Source organism: Rhineura floridana, chromosome 20 (genome assembly GCF_030035675.1).
Source record: "Rhineura floridana isolate rRhiFlo1 chromosome 20, rRhiFlo1.hap2, whole genome shotgun sequence".
NCBI lineage: Eukaryota > Metazoa > Chordata > Lepidosauria > Squamata > Rhineuridae > Rhineura > Rhineura floridana.
In genome coordinates this window covers 3,871,129-3,892,107 of record NC_084499.1, presented here as the reverse complement: position 1 = coordinate 3,892,107, position 20,979 = coordinate 3,871,129, and the positions used below count along the sequence as shown (strand labels likewise).

The 20,979-nt window shown below is 45.7% G+C and overlaps 1 protein-coding gene across 1 annotated transcript in view; it reads right to left on the bottom strand.

The window, feature by feature from the left end:
* RABGAP1 (RAB GTPase activating protein 1) overlaps positions 1–20,979 on the bottom strand; it is a 130,517-nt gene that overhangs the window by 92,744 nt on the left and 16,794 nt on the right. The window contains exons 3-9 of the mRNA XM_061603546.1: positions 18,260–18,497; positions 16,496–16,700; positions 11,954–12,128; positions 9,090–9,247; positions 3,422–3,532; positions 1,399–1,465; positions 1,141–1,243 (exon numbers count right to left, since the gene is read on the bottom strand). Coding sequence (XP_061459530.1) covers positions 1,141–1,243; positions 1,399–1,465; positions 3,422–3,532; positions 9,090–9,247; positions 11,954–12,128; positions 16,496–16,700; positions 18,260–18,497 — 1,057 coding nt within the window. The remainder of the gene's footprint in view (positions 1–1,140; positions 1,244–1,398; positions 1,466–3,421; positions 3,533–9,089; positions 9,248–11,953; positions 12,129–16,495; positions 16,701–18,259; positions 18,498–20,979) is intronic.

The window sequence follows — 20,979 nt, the reverse complement described above, 5'->3', positions numbered from 1 at the left end:
GTCTAATCCTCTTTGAAAGCCATCCAAGTTGGTGGCCATCCCTGCCTCTTGCGACAGCAAAAATCAGGAAGGAATTACGTCCACTTGCTTTGCAGAACAGTAGCTGTATTGATCTGCTGCACGGTAGAAATGTACCGACTCCGGCTTCAAAATAAAAACTTTCATAGGAATTTAGGAAAGTTTTCTTGTTCAGAAATTTTAATCAAATAAATATATTTTATGTTCTATCAATTTAGCCTGATGATTCAGGTGGTGGTGATGAAATGCCTTGTGCTACCTTTTTACTACAGTAAATTTGTTATTGCTAGTTAATATACAGTTGCCATTTATGAAGGAGTCGGACACTAGAAAAATAGAGGAGTCGGAGTCGAAGGTTTGGCGTACCGACTCCACAGCCCTGGTAAATGTACTGCCTTCAAGTCGATTCCAACTTATGGTGACCCTCTGAATAGGGTTTTCATGAGGCTGAGAGGCAGTGACTGGTCACCCAGTGAGGTTCATGGCTGTGTGGGGATTCGAATCCTGGTCTCCCAGATCATAGCCCAACACCTTAACCACGACACCACACTGGGACTTACACCTGAGGAAACCTGCATTGGATTGGGAGATCTAATCTGAAGTAAACAGGAAACTGAAGCAGGGCAGCCTTTATTCCAGGTTCGTTTATCTAGAAGTGTTTGTCTCAAAAACATGGTCAGCATGTGGCCCTCAACAGATGATTCCAGAGGGAATGCAACGCAAAGGAAGAAGTGTGCCTGCCTGTGCTCTGTGGGGCTGGCCACTGACCATCACACACAAATTCTGCTCCTGCCCTGAGCTCCTACTGCTTCCTGCACACATCCAGAAAGATACAGAGGAAACAGCTTGCACGTCTCAAGCCATCTGACCCAAACAGACAAGCTCTTTATTCAGTCCAGAGGCCTAGGAGATTTTTTTTTTTCAAGCAGCAAAGAATAGGGTTTTTTCCCCACCCTGTGAGGTTTAGATATGAGGGAATTTAGCAGGCCTCTGAGAAAGGGAATCCATATTACATAATCCTAGAAGATAACAGAATCACCCTGAGAGCTGCTTACAAAAGGATTTTGTGCCTAGTGTGTCAACACACACACTGCCATAGATATGACACTCTTGATCACAAACCTTTAGGCGTTTCTTCATTCAGAATCTGGAAGTGTGGAGACTTTGTGTTCCAGCTACCGGTGATGACATAAGACTTCCCATCAGAGCTTTTGCCCATAGACTCCTAAAACCACAAACAGAGTGTGTGACAACAAACCCAGGACTCTGCTGGATTGCATTACAGAATTAACTTGAATTAATCTGGGAACACACGTGCAGGGAATGTGATTTATTTGGGTCACGGGGAGAAATATCTATGTCAACTGCAGTGCTCCTTACCAGATCCAACAAATGCATATCACTGCTTTGCACATCCTTCCCAGGGCTAAGGAGGAGACCAAAACACCTGCAATTTAAAGAAAAGGGGGGGGAATATCAACCCTTGTCAAGCATTCTCATACCAGAGATTCTCCTCCTGGACCACAATCAAAGAATAGCAAAATAAACATGTCCATGCAACAAATTGAAGCTAATTTCTCACCTTTACACCTATTGCAGCAACCAAAACAAACCTGGGGAGTGTAGTTCTGAGAATTTCCCTAAACCAGTTTTCAGCATGCTGAGAGACCTACAATTCCCAGGGTATTTTGGCGGGGGGAAACCATGGCATGTACTAAAATACAGGAATACCCCGCTATATGGACCTTCACTTTACGGACACTCGCAAGTACAGACATCCTTACAGTAGCACCATTCCTGTTTACCATTCCTGTTTACGTACTTCGCTTCGCAAGAACGGACACTTAACCTTTGGTTGTGGCCTGTTCTTTCGGTGGGGGTTGGAAAGAGATGCGACCGTGTGACCGCAAATCAGCTAGGAGGCGTGATCACTTTGAGGCTCCGCGTGAAGGAGAGGTGGCACAGTGGCGGCACAAGTGAAAAAAGGTAGTGCTTCACTTTAAGTACATTTTTGGTTTACGTACTCGCTCTGGACCCACTGCGTACGTTAATGCGGGGTATTTCTGTACTTAAGAAGTGCCCTATCGCCCCTCTGAGAAGAAATGAGGAAAGCTTGAGAGTGCAGGCATGCTCAGTAAGAACCAGCTGCCAGTGCTCTAAAAGCCAGACTCAAAGCTGCCTGGCTTGGCTAATCAGGGGGCCACACCCACGCCAGACATTTTTTCCACTTTAAACAGTCTTGGCTTCCCCCAAATAATCCTGGGAAGTGTAGTTTGTGAAGGATGCTGAGAGTTGTTAGGAGACCCCTACTCTCCTCACAGAGCTACAATTGCCAGAGTAGTTTAACGGTCAGAGAATTCTGGGGATTGCGGCTCTGTGAGGGGTATAGGGCGTCTCCTCTCAGCACCCTTCACAAACTATACTTCTCAGGATTCTTTGGGAGAAGACAGGACTGTTTATAGTGGAAAAAATGTCTGGTGTGGATGTGGCCAGGCACAGCTTTGGTTTAAATTTGGATGCATCTGCTGTAGAATAAAATGGTGGGGGAAACCCCCCAAAATAATGATACTGTTAACCATGTTTTTCTTTTGGAAAGCAAAGGGGCTTTGCCTCTGCCCAGTGCTCACCCACCCACGTTCCTCCCCCTCCCCTCACCCTCTTCCTCCTTTCTCCCACAGATCAGTTTCACCTATCCTAAGCATGATTGCACAGGAGTAAACTCAATAAGCAGGCAAATGCTCACATCTGCCCTCCCTTCCACCTATCCCCTCCCTCCTGCCCCTCCCCTCTCCCCCCACTCACCATATTCTCAGAGGCACACGTTACCAAACTCTTCCAAGCTATACAGGAAGTGGATTGGACTGTGAAAGACCAACCCAAATTGTGTTTGCATTTTTACAGATTTGTAGGGCAGTACAATATCTCAGAGAGGCGGTCAGGTCTCCTGCTCCCCTGGTGCATTCACTATAGATGCCCAATTTCTCTGCTTTTTAAAGTTTGATAGAAAGATCAGTTGGCTATAGGTATGTTCTTAAACCGCAAGGTGGGTTTTTTTGCCTATTAGTGAATACAGTAGTACTTTAGGAGTCAGGAACATACATTGTATTTATCAATGCTATAGATCTTTGTCCTGCATTTTGGGGAGAATCTCCTCATAAAAGTGGTGAATAATACAAAAATTATTCAGAACACACCCCTTCAATACAATCCACTCAGCCCAGTCATAAAAATATAAACGGAATAAATGCTATCAGCATTCCACTTACAATAAGTGGCTGGGATAGGAACTGACTGAGCTTACTTAGGAAGGAATTCCACAGATGTGGGGACCACGGCCAAGGACAGCCCATCCTGCACACCTGCCAAACCTGACAGCCCTCACAGATGGGAGATGGGGAGTTACCTTTCAATGGCCAGCTCTTTGTTGGTCGTCTGCTGCACGTAGATGACAATCTTCTTGTCAATGCCTTGGCGCAGTTTAAAGCATTGCCTGTCCTTGTCTTTCGGGACAGCACTGAGGTTGAAAGGAAGTAAAATATTCTCATAGCCACTTATTCATAGTCAGACTTTTCAGAAGAGAATCGGTCGGCAAGGGACATTTTTCATTTCATTTCATCATTTTATTTGTATGCCGCCTTTCCACATAAAATTGTGCTCAAGGCGGCTTACAGCAAGGTGAACAAAAATACATCTCAAAAACAATTGCAAAAACAATTTCCTAATAACAAAAAATAATAAAACAGTGACATAACAAATATAATAAGCAAAAACAACTTTTCAACATTATGAACATAATAAAACAGCTTTTCACAGCCATTGAATCCAGAAATACGAGGTAGTGACTTAAAGACAATGGCATGCCTTAAATCAGGAGCTGCCAACCTTGTCTGGGGCATGTTTACGAACTAGAGAAACTGTTGTGGGCACCACATACCCTGCAATCATACACATGCACTCTTCTCCCCACCACCAGCAGCAATTAGGCTTGGAAAAAAGTGTTTCCAAGCCTTTTTTTCCCCCAACACCCACCCACCAATATAGTACTCCCACAGCATCTCAGGGAACTCTGCGAGCGCACTCTACACGGCCAGCCTGCTTGACCTCAGTCTCAAACCTCTTCAGGCTGTTTTCCTTAACGGCTCAAGAAGATTTATATTTATATTCCACCATTCTATAAAATATCCCCAAAGGCTGGGATGTGTGTATAACAATCAGGATAATATATACAAACTATAATTTTTAAAAGCCACCTAGATCAATGAAAACAGTCTAAAAAGGCACGAAGAGCTTAGAAATATATTAAGAATAAAATTTCACAAAGAAATCAAAATGCCTTTGCTGCCTGTTTAAAAGCAAATAGCAATGGGGCCAAGAGGACCTCCCTTACGCAGCTATTCCAATTCCCGGGAGCCACTGCTAGAGAGTCCCTGTCCCAGACACCCACCCAGCATCATCTCTGACAGCAGGAAGAATCCAAAGCAGGACCTCAGAAGAACGAAGCTGACAAACAGGCTCCTAGGGAGGATGGAGCCTCTTGGAAGAGTCTGGTCCCAGACCATTTAAGGCTCAAACCAGCACCTTGATTTGAGCCCAGAAACAAAATGGCCACAAGTGAAGCTGGTACAAGATCAGAGTAAATCTGACCTGATCAACTGGCTCCAGTCAAAACATGGGCAGCTGCATTTAAAACCCACACACTTGTTTAAAATGCATGGTGGTTGTGACTCACATATATTATTTGCTTGTTAAGCTGGAGTCTTCTTCCTTTTTTTGTATACTGGCATTTGGGGGGAGGGGGGAGGAAGAAGAGGAGGAAGGTAGGAAAGATTCAGTGTGACCAGAAGATAATAAGTGAAGATTGAGGTAAGCAGCAGTAACGCAGCCAAATCTCTGCTCACGGCCGGAGTTCGATTCCAACGGAAGGAGGAAGTCGAATCTCCGGTAAAAGGGGTCGAGGTCCACTCAGCCTTCCATCCATCCGTGGTCGGTAAACTGAGTACCCGGCATATGCTGGGGGGTAAAGAAAGGCCGGGGAAGGAACTGGCAATCCCACCCCATATATACGGTCTGCCTAGTAAACGTCGCAAGACGTCACCCTAAGAGTCGGAAACGACTCGCACTATAAGTGCGGGGACACCTTTACCTTTTAAGCTCAGAGGCACTGGAATGTACCTTCCTACCAACAATTATTTATTTATTTATTTATTTTATTACATTTTTAGACCGCCCTATAGCAATAAGCTCCCAGGGCGGTGTACAGCATAATAAAACAGGTTAAAATACAAAAACACAATAAAACATAATTAAAAATTTTCAATTTTAAATTCAAATTTTAAAATTTTTAAAATTTTTAAAATGCCTGGGCGAAGAGGTAGGTCTTTACCTGGCGCTGAAAAGATAGCAAAGAAGGCGCCAGGCGTATCTTATCAGGGAGGGCGTTCCATAGTTCGGGGGCCACCACTGAGAAGGCCCTAGCTCTAGTTATCGTTCTCCGTGCCTCAGCACCCATTTTAAAAAGGGACACCACAACAAGAGTCCAAGGTTGTTACTCAGCTACTGGTCTGTTCGGCTCATATAGAGCTGTTATGGCAAGACTGGACAGCAGGTGGCCCCTGTGAGGCGTCCTTCCCTGGCTCTCCCTGTCAGGTTCCTACCTGCTCGTGGTTACTGCCTGTCTCTAGGCACCACCAGGGACTCCACCAGTCCGAACTGCTCTCTCTTATGATTTCTCTCCCCGCTCTAGCACAGATCTCAACAGATCCCCCTGCTAGGCAACCACCAGTAACGTCCCAATACTAGTATTCCCAGAGACTCTGAATACTGGTATTGTTATTCTCTTCACCGCTGCCACCATTTGTTACAGTTCCCCTTCAGCCTTGGTCATTACCCTCCCTTCTGGTCTGTGAAACCCCAGCCAAGGATCAGGCCTTTGGTAAACCAAATTAAGTATTTATTACAGATAACAAAGCTAACAAGATTAACAAGATTTCTTCTTAAGGCACATAAGCATATGGTTTTACTCAATACTAATCCGAACTCCACCTCCCTCCTGGTAAACAACTCTCTAAACCCCACCAAGCAATCCACTCTTTCTCTTCTCCCCCCAGATTCCACAATTCACCACCTCACATTCACCCAGATTTACCTGTCATCCTTTCATTTATACTGTCAGCCATTTTAAACATTCAGCCAATCATCAAGCATTCTATTGCCCATTCACTCCCCCTCCTCTTTCACTACTTACCATGTATACTCTAAACAACCAGCACTTACCATAATACACTAATATATAGGAACATCACAGCCCCCCTGCTCTATGACTCACAAGAAACTGCATCACGTCAGAAGTAAACAAGGACTGTGACTGGATAAAGCATGCAAAGGATGCAATTCTTTCAATCCTCTGGGATTGGACTCAGTGCAATAAAGCCAAGAACTGAGTATCTCCAGCATGTATCCAATTTAAAAAAGCACACAAAAAAGCAGAACCAACCACCATTATCATCATCATGCACACTTAACACGAAATAACTAAATTTTGTGTGTCACAAACTGCCTCTTCAACTGAAGGCCTTTATTGGATACAGTAGTCTGATCTGAGCAAGACCAAACTCCCATGTCTGGCTCACAGAGGATATTCCGCATGTTTGTTTCTAAATCAGACAGGAGGCAGCCAACTGACCAAACACACCTTGGACAGTTTCATAGTAATTTTCAAGACGATGTTCCCCATGGACAACTAACAGCAGTGACAATTCAGCTTCCCCCAGTTTGCAAGCTGGAATGTATTTGTATTTAATATTAAGCATTTGTAAAATTAAGTATTTGTATTTAAAATTTAATTTAAAATTAAATTTGTATTTAAATTTAAGGGAGGCTAAGGGCCCAAACAGTGAGAGGTGTTGCTGATGATACCAAATTGTTCAGAGTGGTTAAAGCAAAAAAGGATTGTGAAGAGCTCTGAAAGGATGTCTCCGAAGTGAGAGAACGGGCAGTAAAATGGCAAATATAATTCAACGTAAGCAAGTATAAAGGGATGCACATTGGGGCACAGAATGTAAATTTCACCTCTATGCTCATGGGATCTGAACTGGCGGTGACTGACCAGGAACGAGACCTTGGGGGTCGTAGTGGATATAGCTCAATGAAGATGGTGCCCCAGTGTGTGGCAGCTCTGAAAAAGGCAAATTCCACACTGGGGATTCATTAGAGAAGGTATTGAAGCTAAATCTGCCAATATCATAATGCCATTACATCAACCTATGATGTGGCCACACTTTGAATACTATGTACAGTTCTGGTCACCTCAAAAAGGATATTGTACAGCTGGAAAAGGATCAGAAAAGATTAACCAAAATGATCAAAGCAATGGAGCAGTTCCCGCATGAGAACAGGTTTTAACATTTGGAACTTTTTAGTTTGGAGAAAATACAAGAGGAGACGTGACAGAGGTGTAGACAATTATGCAAGGTGCAGAGAAAGTGGATAGGGAAAAAGTTTTCTGCCTCTCTCATAACACTAGAACTCCTGGACATCCAATGAAGCTGAATGTGGGAAGATTCAGGACAGACAAAAGAAAGGACTTCTTCATGCAGAGCAGAGTTAAACTATGGAATTCGCTCCTACAAGCGGCAGTGATGGCAACTAACTTGGATGGTTTTAAGAGAGGATGAGACAAATCCAGGAAGGGCAAGGCTATCAATGGCTACTAGCCACAATGGCTGTATTCTACCTTCACTATCGGAGGCAGTAAGCCTCTGAATACCAGCCAGGATGCTGGGAATTGCAGAAGAGGAGAGTGCTCTTGCACTCAGGTCCTGCTTGTGTGCTTCCCATGGTCATCTGGTTAGCCACTGTGAGAAGAGGATGGTGGACTAGATGGGCCACTGGCCTGATCCCGGTGCAGGAATCTTCTGCTGTTCTTAACAGAAAGTGCTGATGCCAAACAAAGCACAACCCAGAAGAAAACCTAATTTACATTTATTTTATTTTTATTGGATAGTAGCGGAAGTAGACCCAGAGTAGTCCACTAATTTCAATTAAGTCTACTTTGTGTATGATTTAGATTACCCATTTTATTTTCCCATTTATTGATCACCCATTCACTGTGAACCGTTCACAAAAAATACAGTTTAAAAGGTTAAAAACAACAAAATCAGAATATCCACATATCTTAAAGGGACACTTCAAAACCCAGCTAAAAATAGTTTCCATTATATTGCAAGTTAAACCAAACACCAGCTGAGAAGGAAGTGCACACGCTACACTGGGCCAGGTTCAAGGTACTTGTGTTAGTTCACAAAGCTCTAAGTCTAGACAACTTGGGCCCAACGTACCTTAAGCACAGTCTGATCTCTCATGCTCCACCTCAATCTCTGAGATCTTCTGAAGAGGCGCTTTTAGTGGACCCCACACCCCTGAGGTTTGGTTAGCCTTTAGTGTGGCAGGCCCTGCCCTGTAGAACTCCTTGCCAACAGAGGTTTGGCAGGAATTACGCCGCCTTCTTTTAGACATCTTCTGAAGAAATGCATTATTTAGATAGCCTTTGCAATATGATTTTCAATTCAATTCAATTCTTTATTGTTACGGTCAGTGACCAGCATGCAATATGATTTTCTCTTTTAAACCAACCAGTATTTCTTAATGTTTCTATGAATGCTGTTTCTCATTTTAGTATACTTTGCATGCTATATCAAGATCCTGCATGGTGCAGAGTGGTAAGCAGCGGTAACGCAGCCGAAGCTCTGCTCACGGCCGGAGTTCGATTCCAACGGAAGGAGGAAGTCGAATCTCCGGTAAAAGGGGTTGAGGTCCACTCAGCCTTCCATCCATCTGTGGTCAGTAAAATGAGTACCCGGCATATGCTGGGGGGTAAAGAAAGGCCGGGGAAGGAACTGGCAATCCCACCCCATATATACGGTCTGCCTAGTAAACGTCGCAAGACGTCACCCTAAGAGTCAGAAACGACTCGCACTATAAGTGTGGGGACACCTTTACTGCATGCTATATAAGGCCTTGAAATATTTTTATGAAAGTGCAATTATAAATACTTCAGTAAAAAAAAAAAATACCTGAAATATCCTTTCCCATCATCTTCCTTTATTTCCAAAGAGACGGAAAAAGTAAAGATGTCGCTGTCTGGCGTCAGTGGGGCAATGGGGGTTGCAAGCGGGGTTTGCTTGGCAGAGCGACGGAAGGCGGTGGCAAAACTATACAGGATCCGACTCACCTGCGGACACAAGCGGACACAAACAGCCACAAAGAGAGTTGGGGAGAGATTAACAGAGAGAGAGAGAGAGAGAGAGAGAGGAGGCAGCTGGAATTCCTAGCAGGGAGTCACATTCAAATATTGCAGCAAAAACAATGCAGACTGTTGTGGTAGCTTAAAGACTTTCAAATTTTATTATGGATTAAGCTTTTGCGGACTGCAGTCAGATGTATTTCGAGTTGCTGGCATCTGATGAACTAAACTCCAGCCCACAAAAGCTTGTGCCATAATAAATATGATAGTCTTTAAGGTGCCTCAAGACTTTCTGCTGCTGTTTCTGCAGGCTAAGAGTTCATGACCAGCCTAACAGTTACCCGGTGCACTTTCAGATTAATGAGGTTTTCAACGTGAGTCTGCCGAGTCCTGGTCCAACACTGTCACAAAGCTTTTGCTTTCCCCAACCTGGTGCCTTCCACACATCTAGCATGACCAACGGCCAGGGATGATGGGAATTGTACTCTAAAACATCTGGAGCACACCAGGGGGAAGGTGGCCATTGCAACTGCTACATTAACCGGCCCTCTCCATTTTGAGGCAACATGTTTGCCTTCTAAAAGCGTTTTTTTTTTTTTGCCTTCATTAGGCTTCTCCAAACTCCCTTCAATTCTATGTATGTTTTCTCAGAACTGTGTTCAATGGGGCTTACTACCAGGTTAAGTATGCACATGGTTGCAGCCCAAGTCTTTGACTATGGGACAAAACAGAAATTTGCACCAGAATTTAGGAACTTATTCCACCTCCAAGTGCAAACCATTAAATCCTTCTCAGCAACGCTGCTGCTTATCAACAGAAAGAATAAGGACAGGATCACAGCCACAGTTTAATGAACCTTGCACAAAATAAACAAAGTAGGATACGTTGCCAAGTTGTCAGCACAAATAAAGATTAGCATCATTGCAGTTACTAATATCAATAAGGAGGAGGAAGGAGATTCCCTGGTCAGAGCTGGATGTGGTGGTGGGGAATGAAGGTTCCCTGGCTGGGGTTGGGGGAGGAATTCCTTGCTCAGGGATAAGGGCAGGATATATATTTAATTAATAATTCACTAATAGACAAAAAATCCTTGTGGTTTAAGAATGTACCTATAGCCAACTGATCTTTCCATCTAACTTTAACAAGCAGGGAAATTGCGCAACTATCATGAATGCACCAGGGAAGCAGGAGACCTGACCTCCTCTCTGAGATATTGTACTGCCCTACAAATCTGTAAAAATGCAAACACAATTTGGGTTGGTCTTTCATAGTCCAATCCACTTCCTGTACAGCTTGCAAGAATTTGGTAATATGTAGATTGGGTGGGTGGGCACTGGGCAAAAGGGAGGCTCCGAAAACATTGTGAACAGTATCATTGCTTTTCAGCATTTCCCCCACCTTTTTATTCTACAGCAGGCACATGTAATCTCCCACTCAAATTTAAACCAAAGCTGTCACTGACCACATCCACACCAGACCTTTATTCCACTTGAGACAGTCATGGCTTCCCCCAAAGAATCCTAGGAAGTGTCGTTTGTGAAGGGTGCTGAGAGTTGCTAGGAGATGCCCTGTTCCCTCACAGAGCTTCAATCAGAGCAGCTAACTGTTAAACCACTCTGGCCACTGGAGCTCTGTCAGGGGAATAGGAGTCTTCTCTCAGCAGCACCCTTCACAAACTACATTTTCCAGGATTCTTTGGGGGAAGCCGTGACTGTCTAAAGTGAAATAAAGGTCAGGTGTGAGTGTGGCCCCCACATTAGCCAAGCCAAGCAGCTGTGAGTCTGGCTTTTAGAACACTGGCCATTGGTTCTTACTGAGCATGCCCAGGTTATCATTCACTTTAATGTTTAATTTCTCAAATTAATTAAAAATCAGCCATGATTTTTTAAAAAAATTTAAACTGCAGAAGATGAAGGTCAGAGTATGGGGCAAAGTCAGTAATAGGATTATAGCTAGTCTGTGAACATGTCTGATTTTTAATTAATTTCAACAAATTATGAGAACTCTGACAGAAAACAGGAATCTGGGATTTTTTTCTCTTTTTACACTTTGAGCTCTGGATTCTCTGACTGTTTTGTGTATCGCCATGAAAATTTAGAGGGTTGTTAAGCAAGCATTTCTGAGTTCAGGACTATAAGTTTTTGTTTTGAAATGAGCTTAAGGGAAGCAGCAGAACGGCATGGGGAGATATTTTCAATTTAACATTGGAAATGAGAAAAATCCATGCTGGCTACAGTATACAGCCACTTTTGTGGCTGTATACATAAAATATACCTACTAGACTTTCCAGACCTCAAGAGGAAAATAGGAAGCTGCCTTATATAGAGACAGGCCATTGGCTCTTCCAGCTCAGCGTCGTGAACTCGAGGGATTCCCAAACCTTTCCCATGGACCACTTGAAAACTGAAGGCCTTGGCCAACCTCTTAATGATTTTTCTGCTTGTTGTAGCAAGTGTCATGATCATGCACTGTGCGAGATGCTGCATGATTTTCAACTGTAGTTTTACAGACACGCTGTGGAACACTTGAATGGAGCTCGCTGATGGTTGGTGGTCTGCAGATCACAGGTTTGGGAACCCCTGGGCTTACAGTATACAGGCTGGCTCTAGGTTTTGAAATACAGGGATTTTCCCAGCACTATCACCAGGGATTGAGCCTAGGACCTTCCTAATGCAAAACAAATGCTCAACTTACAGCTTCTTGGATTTCACATCGAAAGACGTGGATTCTGAAGAGCTCTGAGTTGTAATGGCTTTCAGTGAAAGCAAAGCAGTCACTTTCTGGGGTTCCATCATGCCCTCGCACGCAGAACAGGATCTTGTAAATGGGGTAGTTGGCTATTTCAGTGTTTGTCGGGGGTTCCAGCAATCTATCAAAAGAGTGAGGAAAAGGAGTGAACTGCAAATCTTTCGGCTTTCAGACAGACAAACTGCAAATATTTACATTATGGATACAATCTTCAATCAGTTAACTGGTTTATTTAATTGAACAGAACATTTTTTAATTTTAAAAATAAAGATGTACTCTTAATTAAATCAAGCAACTCAAATAGTTTATTTTTAATGCCAGTACTCAGAAGAACATCTTTGCCTTAATGTTCACTCAATGTTTTTACAGCGTTCCTTGGAGCAAGTAAAGGAGGTTTTCAAGCAAGCATATGCTTTCCTGATGGAGGGATAGTCAAACTTGAAGCCCATCATGACCTATTGGATGGCTCTGAAAATACAGATTTGCTCTCGGTTTTCTTGTTTCACTTTGTAACATATCTAGAATATTCTGTTTGGAAATGCCAGGTTAACCAGTGCTTGCAGGGGGAGGGAGGAGAGAGAGAGTCGTACGTCCCTCACTCTTCAGTGACATCTGCTTTGGTTGTTCACTGAACTGGAGTCTCTTTGCAAGGCTCAGAAAGAAAGCTTTAGCTCTGGTGCTGTTTTAGGAGGAAGCTTTAGCAAGGTTTTGCATTTTGGTACAAAAATCAAAAAAATGTAGGATGGGGAGACTTAGGCCTTGAGAGCATAGCGCAAACAGCCCTACTTGTCCAACTGTTGACTTGGTCTCACATGCTTTCTGTTCTGGTGTCTTGAACACTGCAGACTGTCGTATGCTGTTATATTTTCTTGTATATCGTGGTTTTAACTTTGTTTTCATTCCGTATCTTATTAATGCTAGCCACTCTTGGCTCACTGGGCTGTGTCTAGGGTACTCTGTCCGCTACGGCAAGGGCTCTTGCGCTAGCAAAGTTTTAATGCTGCGCAGCACAGAAATCCAATGCAGCAGTTCTGCTAGCAGAAACATGTTATGCAACAGATTCACAATCTATTGTCCAATGACGTTACCAGCAACCTGCTTAGGCATTCTCTCATGCAATAAGTTACCAGCCATTCTCTCACGCAATAATGTTCTGCTGGTGCAAAACCAATACGTGTACCACTGTTACTTTGACGTTGTGCTACATTGGCCACAATGCTCAATGAGAAAAGTCAGGATAAAAGTAGTAGTAGCAGCTACTGCTACCAAAATTGGAGGTGGCAGGCACCGTCTTTGAAGAAGCATCCCCTTCACTCGTACACCAAAGGGAACACCTCTCCTAAGACATGGACGCCAGCTGTGGCACATGCACAGACTACAGGAGGGGGAAACAAAACCAACTTTTTTCTTCAAGGAGATTGTTTCAGTTATATGCACACTAATGCAGATTTAATCAGTGGATTAACCCTCATTTGAGCTAGCTTTCTCTAGCCGGCTGACAGCTGTTTTATAGTGTAACAAAAAGGCAAAATGTCTCCCATCAACAGAATCAGAAACAGGACTCTCCGCTCGGTTATTGCCAAGGGCTTTAAATCTACAGGTTGGCACACAACTGGAACACAGGTCAGCTTACAAGGCACTACTCAGCGTGGCTACTCAAGTGAAGATGTTGTCGCAACACTTGACCCGCCCCCTGAATCCTCTTAATTAAGGACGGGGTGGGCACAGCTACTTTCACAGGCCTTTTCTCTCAGCTAAGGACTGGACAAGCAAGCGGGCTCTCCTATGGGGAGACTGGCTAACGGCTCAGTTTGTTTGCACCTGCACCACCTATGGCGTGTCCATGGTGAAGGGGGTGGGGAAGACCCTGACAGATCCCCCTCCTACCCTGTCGCCAGCATTCCCTCCTGAGGGCTTGGAGGTGTGATCAGAGGGGCCAGTGGCTTAAGCTCCTCATCCACCTCAGAGGAGGGGCTATCAAGAGGCAGGCACTGAGCTCCTCCCCAACATCCTCATCCACAGCACCCAGATCACTGGGCACCACCCATGGATCCCAAACCTCGCCCTCCTCAGACCAGTCCTGCCAAGAGTTCTCCGCGGGACTCATGACATGGAAGGCTTTTAACCTAAGTGAGATACAGTGGGTGCATACGGCATTGTTGATTTGGTGACCAAAAGGTAACTTGTCACAGGGCAGCTGTTTCACTCTGTCAAGTGGTGAGGCGAGTCCACACCTGAGTCATCCGGATCAGTGGAGGAATGATTAAGTGTCTCTTAACCATTTCACAGAGTGCTACGGATGGGCAAGCTTGCAAACATAGTAGCAAGTTACCACTTGCTAAGTGCTCATCTAGAATTCCCCTTCTGGTAATCTGCTCAAGAGAGTTTCTAGCTAGTTCCACAGCTGCATTCTGGAATGGATGTTCTTTCTTCAAAGCAGAAAGACCTTCCCATGTGAGGTACCTCTCCACACAGCGCATAGTTAAAATCTTTGGATGGGGTCGTACTTCCTCTGAAAGAGCAGGTCCATAGTCTGGGTGCGCTCCTGGATCCATCTTTGTTACTAGAGGCCCAGGTAACCTCCGTGGCTAGGAGTGTCTTTTCCTGGCTTCAGCTGGTAAAACACCTGCAGCCGTTTCTGGACTGGGATAGCCTGACCACTGTAGTCCATGCACTGGTAACCTCCAGGATGAATTACTGTTATGTTACGGTTTATTTCTATGCCATCTTTTGGCCAAAAAGACCCTCAAGGCGGCTCACAAAAAATAAACACAAATACAAAATACACATCAGAAAAGAACAATTCAGTTTACAAAAATTTAAACAACAAAAAGCTATAGTTTGAAGGCACATGAGGCCACCACCTTGCTGAAGGTAAACAGGTTTGGATCTAGTCAGTGCCTGAATGGGAGACCGCTTGGGAACCACATGTATGTTGCCTTGGCTTCCATGGTGAAAGAAAGGCGGGGTATAAATGTAACAAACAAATAAATAATAAAATATTAACCTTCTTAAAAAAGCAAAAGCAACATATTTCAGTAACAATACAATTACAATCAGCACTTTCCTAATGCTTTGACGATGTCTACCAGTTCTTACAATAATGCACAGACATCGAATCGTGGTGCCACTGGGGTGTCCTGCTGCAGGAAAGGCATTAATGTAATGCGTTATACGTGAGGTTGGTCCGGAAGCTGCAGCCGATGCAAAATGCAGCGATGAGACTGCTCACTGGGGCAGGGTATCGCCAGCATGTCACCCTGCTGCTTAAAGAATTGCACTGGCTGCCCATTAGCCAGTGCCGGCTCCAGGCATGCCGGGGTCCTTGGGCTCCAGCCTGCCCCAGGCCCCAGCACACACTGCCGCAGATTGCACCGCCCGCCCACTCCCTCACTCTGCCTATCTTTCTGTCCTGTGTTTCGTGGCTGCACGTGCAGGTCTGCCCTTAACCAAGATGGCGCCCAAAGTTTCCCTAAGCCTCCACCGCCATTTTGGTTGATGGCACCCATGTGTGCTACGCACACGCAGGGCTGCCATCAACCAAGATTCTGCACTGTACTGGTGTATTACATCATTTCTTTTCAATATCGAAATCTATCCTACATCTGTTGAAATGTTTTTGTCTTATCCGAATGTACTGTTAAGTTCTGTAACAAATTATGGTCCTCCAGCGTCATGCCTAAGCCCTGACCTGGTAGCAGTCACAGAGTAAGCAAAGGACGGATCAGACCCCCCACCAGTTGAGGACCTAGAGGAGTAGGCAGGGGCCTCTGAATCCAAAGCTGAGGATCACTTTGAGAGGCCCTCTGGGTTGATACCTGACAGAGAACCCCTGGAACTGTCAAAGGAGGATCAACCCCCCCAGTCCTTGAGCCCACTGAAGCCAGAGGCTTCAGGTCCAGGCCAAAGAGCGATGACACAGTCAGCTCATGAGTAAGCAATCCCCATCCTCCTCCCCGCCAGCAGCCCCCAGTTCCTGGGTTTAGGGTCCCTGCCTTGCTGTGTTGCCCCTTGCCTCAGCTCTCTGTGATCTTGGCCTTGGACTGTTGTCTAACTTTGTCTCTGGATCAAGTCTGGACTGTGACTGATTCTCTGTGGTTTGTTTGGACTGCGTTACATCTGCAACCCTGCCTTCACTGGTGAGTAGTGGGTGAAAGCTTAGATCTTCTTTAACTGGAACCTTAGGCTCCGAAGGCACCCCTGGGACATGACACACATACACCCCTCCAACATTTTGCATTTTGATAAGCTACTTTGACACTGTGGGAAAGCAGCGCAGAGATAAACTAAACTTGAAAAACATTATTCAATGCAAGCTACATTTTACATCCAGTGTATCAAGGGAGGCACCTTTCAGGAGGTCGCCTTGATACTGCCCAATAGTAAGCACAAGGTGACTTAGAACCTACTTGGCAATAGTTTCTAGCAAATATCACTGCCAATTGCAGATGAGCTGACAGAGCCTCCCACACCCTAGGGAACAAGTACCTCACAGTTCCCTCAGACACGTTGGGCACCGAAAGAGTCACATCCACAGAAATCTCGCACTGGCTTCGTAAGATGGACATCATCCTCAGGGCCTCCACCTCACTCCTGGGGGCGTTGACTGAGGCACAGCCCAAGTAAGTGAGCTTGCTGAAGACGACGCTGTCCTCATCAGCGACTGGAGTAAAAGGACTCGACTCCTCGGAATCTGCAAGACGGCATAAAAGGGGAGTCAGTTAATTTCTATGGTTAAAACGCTAAACTGAACCACGGTGACCTCTACAATTCACAATGAGTTAAAAGGAAACTTTTCTAGGTAAACAAAAAAACAATCTGTGTACTGTGTAAATATGAATATTTACACTCTATCTTATCTGCAGATTTTTGGATTTGCACCAATATGAAGTAGTGTTGATGGGAATCGTTACAGGCATATCCCGCTTAACGTTCGCAATGGGACCGGAGAGTATACTTTAAGTGAAAATCTACTTTAAGTGAAGCAATTGTCTTCACTTGTACTGCACGCAATCACCACTAGATGGCAGCGGCGTCATGCCAATAAAATGTACGTTATTGCGAAGCGCGCGACCATTAAGCGGGGTGTGGGGACGTATGGAGCATGTACGTTATAGTGAGGCAATGTTAAGTGAAGCAACGTTAAGCAGGGTATGCCTGTATTGAAATCAAATGTTTAAATTGGCCTTTCTTGATGATTTGAAATCGGCCCATCTTTTGGGAAAGTGTTGTGGAAGACCCGCCATTCTCGGGAAAGAAAGTTTTGAAGAGAAAGAAGCTGGAAAGGAGAAGGATGAAGCCCCTGGCTGGGAGCAAAGTGTGGAAGCTCTGTTTAGGAGACACCAAACTTGTGCATATTCCACTCCTAAGGCACCACAGAAGTGCAAAAGGCAGTATCTGCTGGGTGGAATCTCAACTTTCATTTTTTTACAAATTAAAAGCATTATTGCTGGTAAAGGTTAGAACAGTGCAAGCCACACCCACTCAGGGGGAGTGTCGCCCATTCACCAAGCTGCTTACGTCCAAACAAGCAGCAAGGAGTGTGTCCCTTTGTGAAAACACTTGGGGTAGATTTATTCCTTATAGCCTGCACCATCCCTTAAGCCACCCCAGGGTAGCTCACAATCAACAAATTAGACCAACAAATATCAAACAAGTTCACAACAAAGAAGCAAACAGCACCAGGGAAGGACTTCCATCGGCCGGCAGTTCCATTTCCATAAAAGACAGGACTTCGTAAGGCCATCTTGACCTGCCTTCTAAAACACTCCCAATGAAACGGTCAGCCAGATCTCCTACAGGGCAGAGAATTCCACAGTCTGGGTGCCAGTGATAAGAAGTTCCCGTCCCCTGTCCTCACCCTCTGAATCTCAGAGAATGGAGAAGGCCTTTTCATTTGCAGGTGGGTGAATTTAGTTGCTCCTTTCCATCCATCCAGTGTTTTTTGCTGGCTGTTCCATTGTTGCTGAAACCAATACAGCTGTATCCAACTCACAGTAGACCCACTGAAATTAATGCACATGACTAATTTTGGTCTACTCTGAGCAAAACTTAACTGGATACAACCCATGGTTTATTAGCTGCCTTGAAGGTCAGTTTGAAGGGAAGGCAAAATAGGAGCGTTTGGAGGAAGGACCTTTAAGAAGCTTGCCTATATTTGCCCTGCACCTACACTTTCCTTCTTTCAGGGGCTTCTTGAGACCTGGTTGTGCCTTCTTACTTCCCCACCAACCCACCCCAAGTTCAACTCACCTCCCTGTGCCGGTTTCACCGGCAGACTCATCTCAGGTTTTTGGGGTCCCGCCACGGACACCGGGTTAATTGTGGAGGATGCTGAAGGCTCAAGGAGAACCAGCTCATCTCCCTCTCCATCACGGGAGTTCTCCTCTTCCTCATGTTCTCGGTCATTGGATTGGTCTTCCAGGGGTGGATCCATTAGGATGTCCTCAAGCTCTTTCTGCAGTTGCTGCTCACTCCCATTCCCTATAATCTGGGGGAACAAAGCAGCATGGGGTCAGAGAAAGGAGGACAGATGGATGCTTTACTGAGACCACACACACTCACACACTACAGATCAGTAGGGCTGAAGTTAGAAGCAGCCCAAATAATGTTGTTTTCTCAGTTCTCCCGGGTGACACTGAATGTCACAGGAAGGTTTCGTTTGGTATCTACAATGCTCACAAAGAACAAGACATAAATGTATTAATGTCTCCACCTCCTGAAGATGCAACAGGTTTGGACAAGCAGAGCTTGCACTGCAATCTCCAGCATGCAAGCACAGGAGCAGTCCTGCAGACTTCCAAATGCATGCACAGCAGAGCAGACGCAAAGGCACAAAATTGGGAGCAGCAGCAGCGGAATTCCAAGAGATTTCAGTGACAGGTGGGAGTCAGAAAGACTGCTGCTGAGCACCCTAGAGTGGTGGAAGCAGACTGGGAAGAGGCAGCGCCAGCACACCCAGAGACGAAGGCAGGATCTCTCAGACATCCACGCAGCCAAGGCTGCCCTCACAGCCAGCATCAGACCTATTCCGCCATGGCTTTCTGCTTCCCACCTGTCCCTCATAAGTGTACCAACTCAAAGGCATGCCTGCCCGCAAACAAGTCCTAGCCTGGGCAGGAGTAAGATTGCAAAGAGGAACCCACTCAGAAGAGGAGCCTGCTTAAGGAGGCAGGTTTAGTGGTTAGTGGCCAGGCCAGATTCACATCTCTGCTCAGGCCACAAACGTACTGGGTGACCGTGAGCTGGTCTTCACCTAAAAGAAGGTGGAACTACTTGCTTCACAGGTTTACTGGGAGGGTAAGGAGGTGAACCAGGCACATCACCGAGTTCTTTGGGGGAAGAATAGGATGATGGTGATATACTAAACCCAAAGCCATATGATGCATGCCTCCTCGCTTCTGCTTCTCCCTCACAGATAGTGACCATGAAACTCCCTTAGCGCTGCCAAAATCCACCCTCCCGCAGAGCCCCCTGGCTTCTCCCTCCCACCCTGTGCCACAAGACCCCCCCAAAGGTGCTCCACCACTGCCTGACCACAAACTCCTCTTCCTCCCACGTTCCCTTGGCCACTCATCGGCCAGCTTGCTTGCACTGGAAATTGCGAGGAGAGGACCATAGAGCTGACACTTGGCCAGTGGTAGTTTGGGGCCAAGCATCATTTACTGTTGTTTCCTCTCAAATGAGAGGTGATGAGGGACGGCTCAGGAATGCAACCTCTTCCAGGCTCCCCAGGAGAAGTAACTGGGCACAGCAGGCTTTTCACAAACAGCCCCTCCATCCACTCTCCACCCCACTTACGTAACAGCCACTTCCTTCAAGCAAAGAGGATCAGCAGTCTAGAGGAGTCGCTTCAGGGAAGCGGCAGTACAGAAGACAAGAGCTATCTTGCCCCAGGTCAACATGGGAGTAAGCTACAGAAACAGTAGGTGTGCACTTGCCAACTAAACCCATTCACTTCCATCTTGAGGGCAGGAGGAGGCATCCTCCTGCGCCACAAAGGTGGCCACTCCTGGCTCGCAGAGCCAATGTGATCGAGGCCTTATACAAATAAGTCATGCATGGCCTCCCCTTGGAAGACTCTCATGTGCCGGTACAAGGAGTGACCATGGCCACCTGAAATCTGGTTAAGCCTGTCGGGCTAAATTAGACAGCAGGTGGCTTTGCCCTGTAATTTGCAGGCAAGAGGATGAGCCTTTGGAGAAGGGCTGGAGCTCAGTGGCGGAGCAGCTCTTCTCTGCACGGAGGAGGCCTCACAGCCCGTCTCTGGCATCTCCAATTAGAAGAATCAGGATGCAGGTGAAGGGAAAAGCCCTCTGCTCAATTACATGGAGAACTGCTGTAGGAGGAGACTGGGGCTGCGGAGTCTTTTTCAGCCAGAGAGTTCCAATACTCATGGGAATTCTTCTGGGAGCCAAAAGCAAAGGCGGGCAGAGCAACAGCTGGAACCATCTTACCTTTGTACAGTTAACTGTGTTCCACCACACAAAAGCCTTAGGTTCTCACAAATACACACACACACACACACACACCCCTCTCCATCTAGGCAGGCAAGAGGCCTCATCGCAGTTCAAGGGCACATTCCAGTTGGGTGGAATGAACCAAGGAGGGCACAAAGCAAGGCTGGTAAAGGGTATGGTCTGTGGGAGGAGCTGTGGCTTGCAGGGAGTGCGGAGAACTGGATACAGAGGGCTGCATCCTTGCCTCGGGCCTGAGGTTCCTCTGCCCTCAGGCAGGCAATACTGACCTAGACCTGACTCAGTTCAAAGCAGTTTTACATATATTTTAAATGCTTAGTGCAGGGGTCACCAACCTTTTTGGACCAGTGGGCACATTTTAAATTTTCAGAGAGTACTGGGGGTACCAGTCACAAAGTGGCTGCCACGGGGGCATAGCATAACAAAAAATTAGACAGTAGTCACGCAGAAGCTTTTTCCATAATTGTATTTCCATACAAGAATGCAGATATTAAA